We start from the raw sequence: 21,003 nt of genomic DNA on the forward strand, positions 1-21,003 counted from the left end.
TATTAGTATTTATTTATTTCTTTGTTTATTTTTGTGCAATGGATTGCTACCGGTGTTGATTAACATTTAAGATGTTATTGTAGTTTTTCTTAATATTTTGAATTAGATTTAATTTTAGTTTTATTTTTTGTCATTTTTATTATTTTTAAGTAATATAGTTTTGTTCTGTATTTTTATTTTTTTATTTTATTTAGTTCTTCAACTTAAAACTGAACAAAAATGAGAAATGTTGCCTTTGGATCTAGCTGAAATAATGTTTTAATAAGTTTTTTATACAACCCGAATTCCGGAAAAGTTGGGACGTTTTTTAAATTTTAATAAAATGAAAACTAAAAGACTTTCAAATCACATGAGCCAATATTTTATTCACAATAGAACATAGATAACATAGCAAATGTTTAAACTGAGAAAGTTTACAATTTTATGCACAAAATGAGCTCATTTCAATTTTGATTTCTGCTACAGGTCTCAAAATAGTTGGCACGGGGCATGTTTACCATGGTGTAGCATCTCCTTTTCTTTTCAAAACAGTTTGAAGACGTCTGGGCATTGAGGCTATGAGTTGCTGGAGTTTTGCTGTTGGAATTTGGTCCCATTCTTGCCTTATATAGATTTCCAGCTGCTGAAGAGTTCGTGGTCGTCTTTGACGTATTTTTCGTTTAATGATGCGCCAAATGTTCTCTATAGGTGAAAGATCTGGACTGCAGGCAGGCCAGGTTAGCACCCGGACTCTTCTACGACGAAGCCATGCTGTTGTTATAGCTGCAGTATGTGGTTTTGCATTGTCCTGCTGAAATAAACAAGGCCTTCCCTGAAATAGACGTTGTTTGGAGGGAAGCATATGTTGCTCTAAAACCTTTATATACCTTTCAGCATTCACAGAGCCTTCCAAAACATGCAAGCTGCCCATACCGTATGCACTTATGCACCCCCATACCATCAGAGATGCTGGCTTTTGAACTGAACGCTGATAACATGCTGGAAGGTCTCCCTCCTCTTTAGCCCGGAGGACACGGCGTCCGTGATTTCCAACAAGAATGTCAAATTTGGACTCGTCTGACCATAAAACACTATTCCACTTTGAAATAGTCCATTTTAAATGAGCCTTGGCCCACAGGACACGACGGCGCTTCTGGACCATGTTCACATATGGCTTCCTTTTGCATGATAGAGCTTTAGTTGACATCTGCTGATGGCACGGCGGATTGTGTTTACCGACAGTGGTTTCTGAAAGTATTCCTGGGCCCATTTAGTAATGTCATTGATACAATCATGCCGATGAGTGATGCAGTATCGTCTGAGAGCCCGAAGACCACGGGCATCCAATAAAGGTCTCCGGCCTTGTCCCTTACGCACAGAGATTTCTCCAGTTTCTCTGAATCTTATGATGATGTTATGCACTGTAGATGATGAGATTTGCAAAGCCTTTGCAATTTGACGTTGAGGAACATTGTTTTTAAAGTTTTCCACAATTTTTTTACGCAGTCTTTCACAGATTGGAGAGCCTCTGCCCATCTTTACTTCTGAGAGACTCTGCTTCTCTAAGACAAAGCTTTTATAGCTAATCATGTTACAGACCTGATATCAATTAACTTAATTAATCACTAGATGTTCTCCCAGCTGAATCTTTTCAAAACTGCTTGCTTTTTTAGCCATTTGTTGCCCCCGTGCCAACTTTTTTGAGACCTGTAGCAGGCATTAAATTTTAAATGAGCTAATTAAGTGGATAAAAGTGTAAAATTTCTCAGTTTAAACATTTGCTACGTTATCTATGTTCTATTGTGAATAAAATATTGGCTCATGTGATTTGAAATTCCTTTAGTTTTCATTTTATTAAAATTTAAAAAACGTCCCAACGTTTCCGGAATTCGGGTTGTGTATATATATATATATATATATATATATATATATATATATATATATAATATATTCAAGTAGTGAAATTCACATTAGGCTTCCATTCCAGGTGTGGTACGCTGCATCATATGCTGATTTTGTCAACCAGAAGGTTCATGATGTCACAGATGAAGAGAGAAAAGGTAAATTATTGTTTCTTTTAAAATTACTAACTGTTTGAAGTGTTATAATAGATGACAGACACTGATGATTCTTTCACATAGCCACCCACATGACAGACTATACATTTGTTAACAACCCTTTACAATGCTGGTAAATCACATCCAATTGTGCCTAAATGACTTAATTAATCTCAATGGATGTGCATCATATTTGACACATTGTGAACTCTAGTATGAAGGTGTTTCTCTCACACATGGAAAGAGAGGGAGAGGAAGTCTTACTCACCATGTAGAATTGATGCGCTACATGCAAAATATATTTTGTTATTATTCCTGGCAAAATAGTGAGTTCCTTTGGAATTATTCAGCCTTTAAGAACAAGCAGAAGCCTTTTTTTTTCTTTTCGGGAAAGCGATTCATTAATTTCCCCTTACCCAAACAATGATATTATACTGGTAATAGTTTAAAAATATGTTTCTGTTTTGGTTCCTGGGTCAGTTTTACGTGAGCAGGAGAAGAACTGGCCGTGTTATGAGTGTAACAGACGGTTCGTGAGCTCAGAGCAGCTTCAGCAGCACTTAAACATGCACGACGACAAGCTGAACCTCATCCAAAGGTTTGAATGCACATCAGTGACTCCGATGTTCATGATTATATTCCTGACAGTGAGTTCATTATAGTGAACACATTATATTCTTTTCTTCCAGGCCGAAGGGCCGTGGCCGAGGACGGGGCAGGAAGCGATTCGGTGGCGCAAGGCGACCGGGACGACGTATGAAATTCATCTGCCCACAGACTCCTGTTGAGAGTGCTGACAAGACACAGGTACTGTTCTTTCATCATTTACTCACCATCACATCATTTCAAACCCATTTCAATAATTCCGTCAATCTTTAAAACGCAAATTTCAGGGATTTCTGTCCCTCCACTGAAAGTCCATTCAACCAAAACTTTGATGCTTCAAAAAGTTAATAAAGACATGATAAAAGTGATCCATAATAATGGAACAGTTCAAAATGTTTTCTGAGCAGGCAAAATTGGCTTTTATTCACATTTAAACATTGATTAACACACACACACACGTATGGTAACGGCAGCTCAAACTTGTTTGCTTGATGCAGATTGGTTTTACCATCTCTTTCTGAACGTTTGAAGTGACTTTGATTTGATTTTGTGCTAAATCTGTGGCTCTGCACCTGCTGTAGGAGCTCTTAGAATCTGTAGACAAACTACCGTTTGAGGAGAGGACAGACGGAGCTCTCAATGGGCTGAAGGTGGTGGAGATGGCAGCCGAATCGATGGAGACCGAGACAGAAGAAGGGCTTGATACCCCAGCATCCCACACTGAGGATCTGCAAGAGGAGGGTGATTCTGTCACCCCACCTCCAGCCACAGAAGTCCCGGGGTCTGCCAAAGAGGACCTGTCTCAGACAAGTCCCGAAGACCCTCACCTCACACCGCAGGACATGAGGAGGGCAAGGAGGATTAGGGTAAGATGCGCCCGTCATGAGTGTCCCACAACCTCAGATCTCTGCAGTGTTGTGTGTTAAGTAGGCTAGAGTTGTTTAACTGTGACGTGTATGTGGGTGTGTCTTTCTCTTTTGTTGCGTGCTGCACGTTAAGGTGGACTTGCAGGTAGGTCTACTGTGGGCCAGAGTGAAACCTCCTCCTTCCGTCAATGCAGTGTTGTGATGTCACGCTACACTGGCAGTCTACATCTCCATTATATCTGTCTTCATCCGCCAGCAGAGTTCAAGGACAGCTGCTCCAAAAATGACTTAATCCTTAATGGGAATTTGGGTTGGGTTGACAGTATTGATTTTGATATGCAATTTGTAGGGTTGGTAATTTAACGCGTTAATCAGATTAATTCATTATGGAGAAAAATAACGCACTTGCTCCGCCCCAGACCTATGTGGATCATCTGCCATTCCATACAGTCGATTGATGACTAATATGAGGCAGGGCAACAACTTACTGCATGATGGAGCCTAGAAAATGACCCTAAAATTTAGGGCTGCTCCGATCACGATCGGCCGATCGTTAATGCGCATCTCGTCAGTAAAGCCGGTTCTCTAATCAGCGGTAAATTCCCTCAGGTGCGTGATTTCACATAGAGCAGCTGTTGCTACACGGAGCCATTGTTAACTGAGAAGATGCGCAAATAAACGCTGGAAATTAACGTGGATTTGCGCATCTTCTCAGTTAACAACGGTTCTGTGTAGTAACAGCTGCTCAGCTGATCGGAGCAGCCCTACTAAAATTCAAGATATGGCTGTTTGATTTTTTTTTTACATCACATAGTTAAGAAATATCACACGAGCTGTAGGCTAAGTGCAATATCACACGAGTGCAAATGTGATAAGTTACTCATCTTATACAACAGGGGCTCGTTCTTCGTACGTCGCTAACTCAGTTAGCTGGATTTGATTGTTGACGATTTGGCATGATCTTGGATTGTTTGGTTCTTCGAAGCTCATCCCGGACTTGCTGTCATAGCAACAGGTGCGCAATCTTAAACCTGCTCGCGAGCAGGCTTATTTCATGTAAACAGGATTAGACTGTGGCTCATAAACGGAGATGATACGGGAAGTCCAGCGCGATATATAAAGTATATAAATATATATAAATATATATATATATAAAGTCCAGTGCACTTTATATATATATATATAATTTTTTTTCTTTTTTTTTCTCGTGACTCTTGAGATTGTCGTTTACATTATTAATTTGTTGGAAAGGCACATTTATTTTCGACTTGTCGGAGTCGGCCTTTAACTACAGAACAAACTGTACCCTAAGATTATTTACGAGTGGCTCTTTCCTTTATAGCCTACTATTGGAGATGCGGAGAACTTGATGGAAAGTGCTGTCTGTCGTGCCATTCGGAGTTTGCCTGGTGCTTTTAGGTTTAAAAAACAGTTTTAGTTTTTTTTGGTGACATTTCCAAGCCACTTTAGACCCAAAGTTGTAAAGCAGTTTTTGGAGCAGTTTTTTATTTTTTTATTTATTAGACGACTATACTATTTATTAGACTATTTAAATATTTTTTTAATGAAGATCATGCAATCATGACCATACTGATTACAGTATATGTCACTCAGGCTTATGCTAGACCATAGACTGCCATCAAGGCCTCAATGAAGGGGATTATGTGAACAGAAAGGGGGTTCACAATGTAAATGTGCAGTCCAATTACTATTGTGATTCTTAATATTCCAGATTAATAATATTATATCAAATAAAAAAAGGCAGTTGACAAATCTGGCCAAGATGGCCAAGATCTGTGCATGACTTAAGAATTTGCAGAGATTCACATTTATGCACATTATTTGAAAAGTGGTAAGGAAAGTTCCACAATTAAATATCGAGCTATATTACACTTATGCTGATCCTAACAGAACTGCATTATTTCATAGGTGATTATGACATGTTCCTGCCTGCAGACAGGGGTTTTATGACCCCATTCCCTGACCCAAACCAGTTGCAGCTCCAGGACAAGGGCACACAATGAGATTAACTTTGGCTATCTAAAGGGAAGATTTCAGTGTCTGAAAAGTCTGAGGGTTGCACACCTGACAGGGCCTGTGACATTGTTGCATGTGCCATATTACACAACATTGCCAAAAAAACACTTTTCATTAAATGTTTAATAAAAGACAAATATGCTTAGTTCCTTGAGTTTTATTTCAATTGTTCTTTGTAAAGAAAAGCCAGTGGTCAAGTGCCTGCAACAAGAGATATTAGACACATGCCTCATGCAACAAATAAAAAGGAAAAGTTGTCTATACACTGCCCGCCTGTAGGCCTATGTCTCCTCTGTCTGTGCAGACTATTCTGTAGGCCTTTCTGTAGATGTGGAATCCTGCAACTTATACTGCAGCCATAAAGCATACAAGTATAAATTAAGTAGTTATTATGCACTTGCAGGTAGGCTAGTTCCTCCATATGACAGTTATCTGAGAGGGTTTATTCACTGTCCAGTGCAATGGAAACAAATAGACATTACAAAGTCTTATACTTTCTTTCCTTTGGAAAGTTAGAAAATGTCCACTTAAGTTAACAAGTGTTGGTGTATTATGTAAAAGTGCACAAAAGAGGAAAACACAATGTCATTACAATGAACTACACTTGGGAAAAATGTGATCAATAACTCTTTTTGAACTCCTCTTCAATAAATAGTTTTACATTAACATAAGTTTATCAGTTTTCACTTTCACAAGTAAAAAGCAATTCATCATTACTTAAGATTTAACAGTTGAAATGACTATACAGCCTTAATTTAATGCAGCAAAATATTTTACAGTGTAGGCTACTAAGATCTTTTCTATTTTTTTCAGCCTTTTTCTTGGTTGCTATTATAAACAGACAACCATTTATTTAACAGTGCCTTTTATAGAAGAGAAGAGACTATAATATAACAAAAAAATACCATGTAGAATATTTTGTACTTCACTTTTATTTGTTCCCATGTTCTAGTGTGGTAACTCTGACATTACAATGAACAAAATAATTATGCAATTATTAAAATACAAAAATATAGGCTAATAAGTGATAAAAAACATATAACATGGCCACTTCTAACGGATTTAAACTGTCTGCTACTTTTTGCCAGCCCTCTCTCCTGGCTTTTGCAGACTTTGAGGTGTTCCCTGGCGTTTTGATTAAACATTAAAATTCCGAATAAACTTCGACTATCTTGCTCTGCTGAGGAGAAAAACTGTGCGCGCTCTACTATCGATACATATCCCCTTTTAAGCCAGCGCGTGAACGCGCAGTTATCTCAGATAACTCAATCCAGCGATACTAATCATAAACAACAGGTGTGTTCGAAGAACTCAATTAGCCGGATTATGATTAGCACGATGAAATCATCTTGGATGTGTCATTTGATCTCGGATGTAATAAGCAACGTACGAAGAACGAGCCCCAGTTCATTAAGAAGTTAATATTGTGTTATTTTAGACACAGTGTTGTCTGTTTTGCTCAATTTTGCAAACCAGAAGATAAAGACAAAGCAGAACTGTTCATCTCCGAGCAACCCGCAGTGGCATTTCATTTCTTAATACACGTTTTGAATGAATTTGGTGAACCATTTTATTTGGCGCGTTGAGCCATTGGCCATAGTCGCGTTGGATTTGAAGTGGTAATGCACTTGAAGTGGTAATGGACCGATCAGTATATGACATCAAAGAACCGCCAGAGCTTAGAGAGCGATGACTCTGTGTGCTTTTGAACCATTTACTTCACTCCTGAATGAATCAGCCATTTGAGTGAATCAAATGAATAAATGACTCGATGACTTAATGATCAAGACATTTACCACCACCAACTGGGAGTTTTAGTTTATTATTTAGAGTACCATTTCATTAAAGAAATAATTTCATATTTTCATATTAATAATAATAGAAATAAGAAAATTATTAAAGTTATAGTTCACCCAACCAAAAATGACAATTCTGTCATCATTTACAAAAGAGTAGGCTATAAGTAATACATTTTTATCAAACAAAATATTTCTTGCTGAACCTACTTTTTGTAATCTCTGTTTGATGCTTTGCACAGCAATGACTTTAAATCATCTTTTCAGAGTAATTTCTACCACCACATCATGTAATTAATTAATTAGATTAAAAATTTTAACCGCTTACCAGCCCATAGCATTTTGATGAATAATCAATATATTCATGATAAAATATGAAATATCATGAAATATCAATGAAAAATTGATGAAATATCAATATCAATTATTAAACCTAAGAATTAATCTGCCTTCCAAGCAATAATCAAAAAACAATTGTGCTTTGTTATTTTTAATATGTAACAAAGTCTCAGCTTTTAAATCTTGTCAGTTTTATCATGAAATAAAAAAAAAATACCATTCTGGCACTGAGTGCACATGAACCAGTCATCTCTTCCTCTTAAATGTAAAAGTTTATTTTTCAACAAAAATGTAGTGTAGAAGCAGGATTACATCCTTAAATCGAAAAACAGGCTTTTGTGCAATTTAAATGTTTGCTAAGTGTTTGTGTGTTGATTATATCTGAAACTAAATAGAAATTGCATTTAATAGTTTGAACTAGTTACCTTTGAAATTATAGTAATGTACAAACTGACAAGTACCTGCACTATACCTGATATGTATCCAAATAAATCAATATCAAAATCAGAATCTAATCAAATCAAGATCTTGTGAATTGAAATAAAATTGAATTGAGAAATCTGAATTGTGCTCCAAAAATAGCATAAATTACTGCTGATACTATCGTTTGGCTGAAATAAAAGCTGTATGGTTAGCTATAAAATAAAATCATGGACATTATCACAGCCATGAATATTAATACTAGCATTGCAAATCATTCTGTTAAACATCTCCTTTTGTATTCAATGGAGGACAGTCTTTTGTGTTTGGAACTATATTATAGCTTAAAGCTACAACTGAAAGATTAAATCCTGTTTGTGTTTCAGCATGCAAACACGATGACTTGTTTCAGCCACCATCTCTGTCCCATGCAAGTGCATTGTGTCATTGCTCACAAATCATATGGTTCAGTGTAAACTAAGTGATTCCTCATCATCCTGCTTGGATTGTTCACCTAGTCGTCTTCTCATTTCAAAAGTGTCCATTCCTCCATGCTTTCTCTCTTCCCTTACCCAGAATGCCGCTCTCCAGCATCTTTTCATCCGTAAGTCCTTTCGACCCTTTAAATGTTCTCATTGCGGGAAAGCCTTTCGAGATAAAGACAAGCTGGACCAGCACATGCGATACCACGGGCGGGACGGCTGCCGTCACATGTGCCATCAGTGCGGTAAGGGCTTCCTGACGAACGCTGTGCTTGAGGATCACCTGCATCTGCACTGTGACCAGCGCACCTACTCCTGCCTCTTCTGCACCGAGTCCTATGACAGACTGGACCTGCTCAGAGTACATGTGGGGGTTCACCAGGTCAACGGCTGCTTTTCCTGTCCTTCCTGCAAGAAAACCTTCACAGACTTCATACAGGTGTCCTGTGCTAACAAACAGAATGACACATAGTCATAAAACTGTTTCTAAACCACCTCATTATGACTTTTTTTTTGTCTTTTAAACCCTTCCTTTCCATTCCAAAAATCTCTAATTATTAAAGGAATATTTCACCCAAAACTGAAAAATTCAGAAAACTGACTCACTCTCAGGCCGTCTAGGATGAGTTTGTTTCTTCATTGGAAAAGATTCAGAGAAATTTAGCATTCCGGCACTTACTCATCAATGGATCCTTTGCAGTGAATGGGTGCCGTCAGAATGAAAGCCCAAACAGCTGATTAAAACATCACAATAATCCAAAAGTAATACACACCTCTCCAGTCCATCAATGAATGTCTTGTAAAGTGGAAATCTGCATGTTTGTAAGAAAGAAATCCATCAAGACACTTTAGCCATCACTTTTGGCCATAATACGACTCCATAATCCATAATGTATGGAAGCCCGTTTCCACCACTAAATAAAAAATAAAACTAATAATAAAGGTAATTGTGACTTTTTATCTCACAATTCTGATTTTATGACTCGCATTATGACTTTGTAATTGCAATTGCAAGTTATCTAGTATAAATTGAGATATATGAACTAAATTCTGACAAAAAAAATGTCAGAATTGTGATAAAGTCGGTAATTAAAACAAATTACCTTGTTTTGTTTTTTTATTCAGTGGCAGAAACGGGCTTCCACAATAATGAAAAGTCCATTTCCTGTTGTCCTCTCACATCAAAATCCACCAACATATATATTTAGAACCGTTTTAGCTTGTAAACCGTGATTAATCAGTGCATATTTCTCTCCTGATTCAGATGAAATGTCAAACATCTTAATGATAAATTTATGACAAATGCGCTGCTTTTCACTTCATAAGATTTTAATTGATGGCCTGAAGTCATGTGGATTATTGTGATGGTTTTAGCAGCCGTTTGGACTCTCATCCTGACGGCACCCATTCACTGCAGAGGATCCATTGATGAGCAATGATAGAATGCTAAGTACAGTCGAAGAAACCTTTGATAACAAGTGAATTTTCAAGTGAAAAAAGGAAATCAAAAGTGACATGATCTTTTAATATCTGATTACATGGCAGTATTCTGTGTTTAATGATATGTGATGAATCAGTCATGTATCGGTGTTGTGCAGGTAAAGAAACACGTGAGGACTTTCCACTCAGAGAAGATCTTCCAGTGTACAGAGTGTGATAAAGCCTTCTGCAGGCCTGATAAACTACGACTCCACATGCTTCGCCACTCTGACCGCAAGGACTTCCTGTGCTCCACCTGTGGGAAACAGTTCAAGGTGATTCACATGTGCCAAGATGAATAATATGCATGCATAAATGTATTTGTGTGAATAAATGCAGTGCATTGTGATGTTTATACATTTTTACGGTTTTGAAGCCAATTACATTTGTTGCATTTAAAGCTTAGACATGAAGCCTACCTTAGTGTGTGAGTGTGTGTGTTTTAACTTCTCATTCATTTTGTTGTGTGTTGTTTTTCCTTTATTGGCTAGAGGAAGGATAAATTACGGGAACACATGCAGAGGATGCACAACCCTGAACGCGAGGCCAAAAAGGACCACATCCACCGCACCAAAGCTCTGAAACAGAAGGAGCCCACCACTGACTTTGAGAGCTTCATGTTTAAATGCCGACTCTGTATGATGGGCTTCAGGAGACGAGGCATGCTGGTATTGAAGTTTCTTTGTCTTCTATTTATTTATTAAGTTTTTTGCTGTTTCTTTGCCTTTCCAAAGTGAGTGTTTTTGAAATCATAGGCCACTTGTGACCTCTTTGCTTGTTCTCCTACTGCTCTGTCTACAGGTGAATCACCTGTCTAAGCGACATCCTGAGATGCGTTTGGAGGAGGTTCCTGAGCTGACGCTGCCCATCATTAAACCCAACAGAGATTATTTCTGCCAGTACTGTGATAAGGTCTGGACTCCTTCGGCACATGAATGTTCTACTGCGGTTGTTTATGATAGCTGTGAGCTCTGTCTTACCACATTTTAACACCCCGCTGGTCTTCACATTGGCTGCAGTTACAGCTGACTCTTAGAAAGACAATAGCAGTGTGTCCTAGAGCCAAGAGACCCTCTGAGGACAGAGTTGCCATTTGGCTCTTTCTGCATAGTACGTTCATATCGACAGGGTTCCCATGGTAATGGAAAACAGGGAAATATCAGTCAATTATTGTTTAATTTTTTTTATATAAAATTAAAAATAAAAATCCTTCAGACCTCATTCTAATATGCTATATTCTATATATTTTATAATATTCGAATATGATTTATTATCAAGGTTGGAAACATCTAAATATTTCTGATATACCTGTATATACTTATAAAAGAATTCTACAAAGGTATTTTAGTATATATGAGTAAAATGTTAAAGAACAGCATTTATTTAAAATGGAAATATTTGTTACAAAATACACTACCGTTCAAAAGTTTGGGGTCAGTACTTTTTTTTTTTTCTTTTTTTTATTACCCTTTTTAATTCAGCAAGGATGTGTTAAATTGATAGAAAAAAATGTATAGTAAATACTTATACTGTTTGAAAATATTTCTATTTTAAATAAATTCTGTTTAAAAAAGTATCACAGCTTCAAAAAAAATAAAATATACATAATACAATTATGCTCATCATAAGACTTAAGGAGAAGAAAAAATACATATATATATATATTCTATTTTAAATAAATTCTGTTTATTTAAAAGTAATTAAGTAATTAATTAAAAGTGTCACAGCTTAAAAAAAAAATATATAGATTTTTTTCCCCCTTAAGTCTTATGATGAGCATAATTTTATTATGTTTTATATAATATTATTAAAGAAAATTTTACTGATCCCAAACTTTTGAACAGTACAAACACACACAAGTATATCTATATCATGCCATTACACCCTGAAAATAATTGTATTTATTAAGTATTGTATTATGTTATTATTTGATCTTCACCCTTTCCTTTACCTGTTCAGGTGTATAAAAGTGCCAGTAAGAGGAAGGCCCACATTTTGAAGAACCATCCCGGGGCAGAATTGCCCCCCAGCATCCGGAAGCTGCGTCCAGCCGGGCCGGGAGAGCCTGACCCCATGCTGAGCACACACACACAGCTGACCGGCACCATCGCTTCTGCACCCGTGTGCTGCCCGCACTGTGCCAAACAGTACAGCAGCAAGGTACAGTAGAGCCAGTGATCACGTGGTATAGATGTTCATGTGAATCGATTGATGTGTCCTAACACATGTCTATCTTTATTTTCAGACAAAGATGGTCCAGCACATCCGTAAGAAGCATCCAGAGTATCAGTACAACAGCAGCAGCAGCATCCAGGCACCGTTGGCCGCTACCGTCATCAGCAGCGCTCCTGCCGTCATCACAACAGACAGCGCTACTGCAGAGACCGTGGTGGTGAGCCAAACGTGCACACTCAGACACACTCGCCCAAACACTTCAGAGTGATAGCATGAAATCTAAATCTGCCCTATTTACTTTATACACGAATGTTTTGGGTCTCCGTGGGCTCATTGGACAATGTTATTGTCAGTGCTAACATTGAGTTGAATGCTTTAAATGACTGAAGAGGCAGTTGCAGTAAAGTGTTACTGGTTAGATGGTTAATAAAGTGTCACGTAACAACCCAGTTTTCATAAGTTCCTGTCTTTCTCCTAGACGACCGATCTGTTGACCCAGGCCATGACGGAGCTGTCCCAGACCCTGACCACAGACTACCGCACAGCACAAGGGGATTTCCAGAGGATCCAGTACATCCCAGTGTCTCAGGCAGGAGGAGGCCTGTCCCAGCCACAGCACATTCAGCTGCAGGTGGTGCAGGTGGCCCCGGTACGCACACGCTCATTCACAATCCCTTTTGAATCTTTATTACTTTTCTTTTTTTTTTTTTTTTTTGCTTTATCTTTTTCATTTTGTCTATTCTGTTTGCTTTATTCTTTTAACTTTGTTCTTTTTTTGTTTTGTTTTGAATCATTCAAATTTTTGTATTAGGTTGCTTATGCTCATCAAGGCTGCATTAAATTGTTTAAAAATACATAAAAAAGTAATGTTGTGAAATAATATTGCAATTTATAATACCTGATATAAAAATATTTTAAGATGTTGTTTATTTCTGCGATGACAAAGCAGAATTTCAGTGTCACATGAGATTTCAGAAATCTTTCTAATATGCTGATTTGCTGCTCAAGCGACATTTCTTATCACTGTTGATAATAATAATAATAAATACTTTTATTCTTTGAGGATGCAGTACATTGAAAAATACATTTATAATCTTTAAAAAAATTCTGTTGCTATTAAATGCTATAAATATAGTGCTTCTCCATCTTCTGGTGAGTTTTAGCCTGATTTGTTAAGTGAGTGTTCTGTCTGTTTGTCTCTGCAGGCGTCCTCTCCTCACTCTACAGTAGATGTGAGTCAGTTACACGACCCTCACAGTTACAGTCAGCACTCTGTTCAGGTCCAGCACATCCAGGTGGCTGAGCCTACAGGGACAGTGCAGGCCAATGCACAGGTGAGGCATGCTGTACACTATTTTGATATAATATCACAATATGGATTAGTCTAATTATCTGTGAAGACTGCAGTTTAACTGTAGGATAATTCTGCCTATTTCCAAACAGCTTTGTATTGTTTCAATGTCAGTATAAGTAAATGACTACTCTTTGTCAGAGTTACATGCCCTGAATATCCCTTGTATTTATCAGCAAATGTCCACCAGATGGTGCAAAATATGTACTTTTTGTCATCTGGCAGAATAAGTTTAATAACTCCAGGGCTTTTGTTAAAACTACAGATCGAACATCTGCATTTTTGTATTCCCACCCTCTGGCAGTCAGATCCAAAGAGGGTCGTGCTGTTGACAAAAGAGAACATCACCGCCTTTTTTTTCTCTAGTTATGAAATACTGATTTCAAAAAATGTTTTGCATTTTTACTTAATAGACAGCAAAGTTTTATTAAAAGCCCATCTTGCCAGTGCTGAATAGCCCCTTTAGGCAGGGCAAGGCAAGTTTATTTATATAGCACTGTGACGAGTGGGGCGGGGCCGAGGGACGTGGGAGCGAGGCCGGTGGAGTGATTGGAGATGAGCTACACCTGTTCGACCCATCGGTCTCGAGGCACACAGAGGAGATGGAAGGATATAAAACTGGAGCGACGACAGTGAAGGACGAGAGAGGACCAGGCCTGGACTTTTAGTTGTGTTTTGGTTTTATTTGAGCGCACCAGTCGTCCGTGAGGGGCTGGTGCGCTGTTTCACTGTAATGATAAAGACTCCATAATCATCGGGAAGAAGGAGGCGGGAACCGGCGGACAATCAACATGAAACTTTAATTACAAAAATAAACACAAAACAGCGCACCAGCCCCTCACGGACGACTGATGCGCACAAAATGAAACCAAAACCTAAAATAACGCCCAGGCCTGGTCCTCTCTCGTCCCTCACTGTCGTCGCTCCAGTTTTATATCCTTCCATCTCCTCTGTGGGACTCGAGACCGGCGGTGGGCCGCAGGTGCCACTGATTTGCCCAATCATTGCCGGCCTCACTCCTTGTTCCCACGTCCCTCGGCCCCGCCCCACTCGCCACAAGCACATTTCGTACACAATGGTAATTCAAAATGCTTTACATAAAAGAAAGTAAAATAATCATGAAGAAAATAATAACAAAAATAAAACTAGCAATTTTAAAACTTTGGAAATTATTTAAAAAATGACTTATTTAAAATGATTTTAAAACAAGGTAAAAATAGAAAATGATTTTACATAAAATACAGTAAAATACAGTGCAATCAGTTCGGACATCGCACAGTGCTCATTTAATAAATGCACAGCTAAACAGATGAGTTTTAAGTCTAGATTTAAATGTGACCAGTGTTTCAGCACATCTGATCTCTTCTGGAAGCTGATTCCAGCTGCGGGCGGCATAGTAACTAAAGGAGGACTCCCCTTGTTTTGTGTGAACCCTTGGTATTTCTAACTGACTCGATCCTAATGATCTGAGTGGTCTGTTAGGCTTATATTCAGTGAGCATATCTGCATTATATTTCGGTCCTAGGTCATTGAGTGACTTATATACGAGTAAAAGTACTTTAAAATCAATCCTAAATGTAACTGGAAGCCAGTGTAAGGACCTGAGGACTGGTGTGATATGCTCAGATTTTCTGGTTCTAGTCAAAATCCTTGCAGCAGCGTTCTGGATGAGCTGCAGCTGTCTAATGGTCTTTTTGGGAAGACCGGTGAGGAGCCCATTACAATAGTCCACCCTGCTGGTGATGAAGGCATGAACAAGTTTCACCAAGTCTTGACTGGAAACAAAACATCTAATTCTTGCAATGTTTTTTAAATGATAGTATGCTGATTTAGTTACTGCTTTGACATGACTATTGAAACCAAGGTCTGTCTCCAGAATCACACCAAGATTCCTGACTTGATTTTTAGTTGTTTGACCCCTAGAGTCAAGGTATGCATTTACCTTGAACACTTCATATTTGTTTCCAAATGCAATAACTTTCTGGCACATCCAACTATTAATTTCATCAATGCATTGGCAGAGGGAGTCAATTGGGCTGTAGTCATTTGTAGATAAGGCTAGGTAAATCTGGGTATCATCAGCATAGCTGTGATAGGCAATTTGGTTCTTTCTCATTATTTGACGTAGTGGGAGCATATACAGGCTAAACAAGAGCGGTGCAAGAATTGAGCCTTGTGGGACTCCGCATGTGATGGACATTAGACTTCTGCTCTCCTAGACTCACATAATAGCCTCTCCCTTCTAAGTATGACCTGAACCATTTGAGTACCATCCTTTAGATAAATGTATACACTGAGAGTTTTTGAAATTTAACGAATTTTCTCTGGCAAGCCGTTAAAATAAAAGCTTAATGGATTAAAATTTGAAAATGAATAAATTAAGACATTATTATTACTATGGTAATTTTACAGTTGCACTTTAAAATAAAAGTATATATTTTTTAAAATACTTGATTTATTCTACATTACAATAGTATTACTACAATACATTTCTTATTTTCATATTTCTATTTATTAATAAACTAAATAAAAATTGAATAGTTGAAATAGAAATAGTTGAACAATGTTCACTTTATGGATACTGAAAGAGGTTTAAGTTGTTGTTTCTTAAAGATTTTCTAATATTAATATTTCTTTATATAAAGCTTTTTTATTATTATTATTGTTCAGCCCCAAACTTTGGAATACATTTTGCAGAAAACTGCAACATTTCAGCTTATTCACACCAAGACCAACTTTTTGGTCTATAATGTTATATTAAGATGTTCTATAATGATTCAGATTCTATATTTAATAATTCAGTAAATATAAAATATTTGATTTTTTTCTTTATATACTTTTGTGTAGTTAAATGGCATCAGTAGTGATGGCTGCTTTTGAAAAACTGCTTCATGAAGCTTAGCGAAACAATTGTTTCGGAACACTTATCAAAATGCCAAAGTCAATTGATTTCAGTAAAAAAGACTTTATGTCATAACTGTTTTTAAACATTTCAAAATTTTAATAGTTCACCTCAAGGGGGCATTCTCTGTGAACCCTTGAATCTTCCGAGATCATATAATCATAGGCGCTGATGTAGTGGTTCTCTCAGTGAACTCATATCAGTTTGATCAATTTGTAAACATTTTAATGAGATATTTGTGTAATTAAAAGGATTAGTAGTAGTTAATAGTCTCTTACTGGCCTGTTTAGAAAAGCTCTCCATAAAATAAACAAAACAAGCCAATGCAAATGAATAATAGTTATTTTAAAGACACATAGGCCTTCATTTTTAATGGTATTTTATTATTTTGATTGCATTTAATATATTTTTCTTTCAAGAAAGCATTTTCATTGGGTTTGTAAAAGCTGTTTTTATGCATGTTTTTGTCTGAGTTTTTGTTGCATTTACACAGTTTTGACCAGCAGGCATCAGTGAAACATTTTGTGAAGCAATTGATTCGAAGCTTCGAAACGGTTCATTGCACCCATCACTAACCATCACTTCTACCCTTTTAACACATTTTTTAAATCATCCAATCAGGTTTCAGCTCAGCCTCTAAGTCCCTCCTCTCAGCAAGCAGCCCAGGAGCTTAGCACCGCCCAGCTGACCCCTGTGACCCTCGCCCAGGGCCCGCCTCTACAGACGTCCACCAGTCAGACACAAGGTGCTGCACAGCATGCGTACCTTCCCAGCAACTGGAATTACAGGAGTTATCGTAAGTATATTCAGCAAAAGCTTCTTTAATAGATATCTATTGTTATATTATACCGTAAACCTAATGGCAGCATTGTGTTTTCCTCCTTTTGCTCCTGTAAGCATCTGAGATCCAGATGATGGCTCTTCCTCATACTCAGTATGTGATAGCAGAGGCCAGCACCCCTGTCACTGCAGCTGTCAACAGCAGTCAGCTCCAAACAGTGAGTTTGTTCACTCGAGAAGCTACCTGCCTTCCACATAAATTCCTGTGCTTTTGCTTCATATTGTTTGGTTTCTGGTGCATTGCAGACACACTATGTGATCTCAGAAGGACAGACGGAGCTGGATGGTAAGCAGGTGCACGTCCCGTCCAGCGCTGCGCAGGTTCACCCCGACCCACTGGAGCAGCCGGCCATCAGTCAGCAGACCACCACACAGTACATCATCACCACCACCACCAACGGGACGGGAGCCAGTGAGGTTCACATCACCAAACCCTGACCCTCATTCTCACATGAAGAACCTGAGTCGTCATCTTGAAATGAACAAACAGATTTCGGATTTATTTTCTTATGTTAAATGTTAAAAACAATGAACTGAAATGGTGATTTTTATGAATTAATAAAAACACTGGAGTGATTAACTGTGTTTCTCTGGACGCCCAAAAAGACCCAACCATATATGTTTTCAGGATCAATCATGACTTCAGACTTGTGCCATCCTGCCTTTAATTATATCCTCATTCTGGCCTAGTTTTTTTCCTCTCTTTATTTGTAAATGTCCTCTTAAGTATTGAGAGATTCTACATTTTCATACCTGAGTGAATCTGATGATAGTCCTTCAAAAGGATTTATTTGTTTTGTTCATATTTCCCCACAATAAAAGGTGTCAAGAGGTCAAATGACCTTGATGTTTCTTTTGGAGAATCTAGCATCAGTCTCAAAATTGTCTCGTTCTTTTGATGGTTGAAGCAAAACTTCCAAGATCAGATCATTCATGCCCAGATCAGCTCTCTTGCAAAACAAAAGCAAACCCTAGATTAATGCTTTACTTAATAAAATTGACTATATAATATGGCCTGTGGAAGGAGTCACCAGCCAGAGCGAGGTTCAGATGAAGGTTGAGCACTTCATACCCCACAGAAATCCTTCTCAAAATGTCTCAATTTATCTGAGTCCTCATAATAATCTGTCTATTATCTGTTGACTGGTGAACAATAAGAACTTGTGTGTATTTTATGTAACTTATGTTTATGGACATACTAGTATTTATTTGGGTTTTGCACATCCATCAGTGGAGCATTGCTGCAACTTTATAACCTGAGAAAGGGAAACGTATCCAGCATACACTATTTATGCGGAGACAAACTTGTAAAATGTAAAAATAAATAAATTCAGTATGTGTACAGTAATGCGCCTCAGTGTCTGGGTTGCTGTCTCCTGTTGTTCCTAGGGATGGGAAATAAACACCCTTTTGTAAACTTGATGTCTATATTGTCTGTGAGTCTTCAAATCCCTTATCTTGGCTTAATTTTGTAGACTGCCTTTTTTTTTCTTTAAATAGTATATTTTAAATGAGCTGTTGAGTGTAAAGTATTTGAGGAGGGAGTGGTGCCAGTCAAGTCAGTGGTTTTCCCGTGGAATTGTGGGTTATTTTTCATGTCTGCTGGTTGAAGTGACCTGAATAACGTGATATTTAGGCCTGGAATGCGAATTTTACCAGGGGAACCCCATCAAAAATATGTGTATTTTATAATAATGTTTTAAATAAATTTTTCTATAATGTTACATGAACTGCTTACATTGTGCTTTGAGTACACATGTCTAGACATGCCATACAATTTCCACTTAAAATGACATTAAAGTACATTTCAGTCCGACTGATGCTGAGGGTGGTTTTCTGATGGTTTATAACGCTGATGTTCTGTGTCTCTTCTGTCAGTCTGACTGATGCTGAGGGTGGTTTTCTGATGGTTTATAACGCTGATGTTCTGTGTCTCTTCTGTCAGTCTGACTGATGCTGAGGGTGGTTTTCTGATGGTTTATAACGCTGATGTTCTGTGTCTCTTCTGTCAGTCTGACTGATGCTGAGGGTGGTTTTCTGATGGTTTATAACGCTGATGTTCTGTGTCCCTCTTCTGTCAGTCCGTCTGATGCTGAGGGTGGTTTTCTGATGGTTTATAACGCTGATGTTCTGTGTCTCTTCTGTCAGTCTGACTGATGCTGAGGGTGGTTTTCTGATGGTTTATAACGCTGATGTTCTGTGTCTCTTCTGTCAGTCTGACTGGTGCTGAGGGTGGTTTTCTGATGGTTTATAACGCTGATGTTCTGTCTCTTCTGTCAGTCCGACTGTTGTTGAGGGTGGTTTTCTGATGGTTTATAACGCTGGTGTTCTGTGTCTCTTCTGTCAGTCTGACTGGTGCTGAGGGTGGTTTTCTGATGGTTTATAACGCTGATGTTCTGTGTCTCTCTTCTGTCAGTCTGACTGATGCTGAGGGTGGTTTTCTGATGGTTTATAACGCTGATGTTCTGTGTCTCTTCTGTCAGTCTGACTGGTGCTGAGGGTGGTTTTCTGATGGTTTATAACGCTGATGTTCTGTGTCTCTCTTCTGTCAGTCTGACTGATGCTGAGGGTGGTTTTCTGATGGTTTATAACGCTGATGTTCTGTGTCTCTCTTCTGTCAGTCTGATGCTGAGGGTGGTTTTCTGATGGTTTATAACGCTGATGTTCTGTGTCTCTCTTCTGTCAGTCTGACTGATGCTGATGGTGGTTTTCTGATGGTTTATAACGCTGATGTTCTGTGTCTCTTCTGTCAGTCCGACTGGTGCTGAGGGTGGTTTTCTGATGGTTTAAAACGCTGATGTTCTGTGTCTCTTCTGTCAGTCCGACTGATGCTGAGGGTGGTTTTCTGATGGTTTATAACGCTGATGTTCTGTGTCTCTTCTGTCAGTCCGACTGGTGCTGAGGGTGGTTTTCTGATGGTTTATAATGCTGATGTTCTGTGTCTCTCTTCTGTCAGTCTGACTGGTGCTGAGGGTGGTTTTCTGATGGTTTAAAACGCTGGTGTTCTGTGTCTCTTCTGTCAGTCTGACTGATGCTGAGGGTGGTTTTCTGATGGTTTATAACGCTGATGTTCTGTGTCTCTCTTCTGTCAGTCTGACTGATGCTGATGGTGGTTTTCTGATGGTTTATAACGCTGCTGTTCTGTGTCTCTTCTGTCAGTCCGACTGGTGCTGAGGGTGGTTTTCTGATGGTTTATAACGCTGATGTTCTGTGTCTCTTCTGTCAGTCTGACTGATGCTGAGGGTGGTTTTCTGATGGTTTATAACGCTGATGTTCTGTTCTCTTCTGTCAGTCTGACTGATGCTGAGGGTGGTTTTCTGATGGTTTATAACGCTGATGTTCTGTGTCTCTTCTGTCAGTCCGACTGGTGCTGAGGGTGGTTTTCTGATGGTTTATAACGCTGATGTTCTGTGTCTCTTCTGTCAGTCTGACTGATGCTGAGGGTGGTTTTCTGATGGTTTATAACGCTGATGTTCTGTGTCTCTCTTCTGTCAGTCTGACTGATGCTGATGGTGGTTTTCTGATGGTTTATAACGCTGCTGTTCTGTGTCTCTTCTGTCAGTCCGACTGGTGCTGAGGGTGGTTTTCTGATGGTTTATAACGCTGATGTTCTGTGTCTCTTCTGTCAGTCTGACTGGTGCTGAGGGTGGTTTTCTGATGGTTTATAACGCTGA

General features: G+C 38.4%; 1 protein-coding gene across 1 annotated transcript in view; it reads left to right on the forward strand.

Moving 5' to 3' along the window:
• Positions 1-18,008, forward strand: part of LOC132155890 (PR domain zinc finger protein 10-like) — a 28,251-nt gene extending 10,243 nt beyond the window's left edge. The window contains exons 9-23 of the mRNA XM_059564648.1: positions 1,967-2,039; positions 2,517-2,634; positions 2,726-2,843; positions 3,224-3,508; positions 8,677-9,021; positions 10,181-10,336; positions 10,553-10,729; positions 10,863-10,973; positions 12,021-12,221; positions 12,307-12,453; positions 12,715-12,885; positions 13,442-13,570; positions 17,111-17,285; positions 17,387-17,487; positions 17,576-18,008. Coding sequence (XP_059420631.1) covers positions 1,967-2,039; positions 2,517-2,634; positions 2,726-2,843; positions 3,224-3,508; positions 8,677-9,021; positions 10,181-10,336; positions 10,553-10,729; positions 10,863-10,973; positions 12,021-12,221; positions 12,307-12,453; positions 12,715-12,885; positions 13,442-13,570; positions 17,111-17,285; positions 17,387-17,487; positions 17,576-17,767 — 2,499 coding nt within the window. The 3' untranslated portion in view covers positions 17,768-18,008. The remainder of the gene's footprint in view (positions 1-1,966; positions 2,040-2,516; positions 2,635-2,725; positions 2,844-3,223; positions 3,509-8,676; positions 9,022-10,180; positions 10,337-10,552; positions 10,730-10,862; positions 10,974-12,020; positions 12,222-12,306; positions 12,454-12,714; positions 12,886-13,441; positions 13,571-17,110; positions 17,286-17,386; positions 17,488-17,575) is intronic.
• Positions 18,009-21,003: the final 2,995 nt, after the last annotated feature.

Source organism: Carassius carassius, chromosome 13 (genome assembly GCF_963082965.1).
Source record: "Carassius carassius chromosome 13, fCarCar2.1, whole genome shotgun sequence".
NCBI lineage: Eukaryota > Metazoa > Chordata > Actinopteri > Cypriniformes > Cyprinidae > Carassius > Carassius carassius.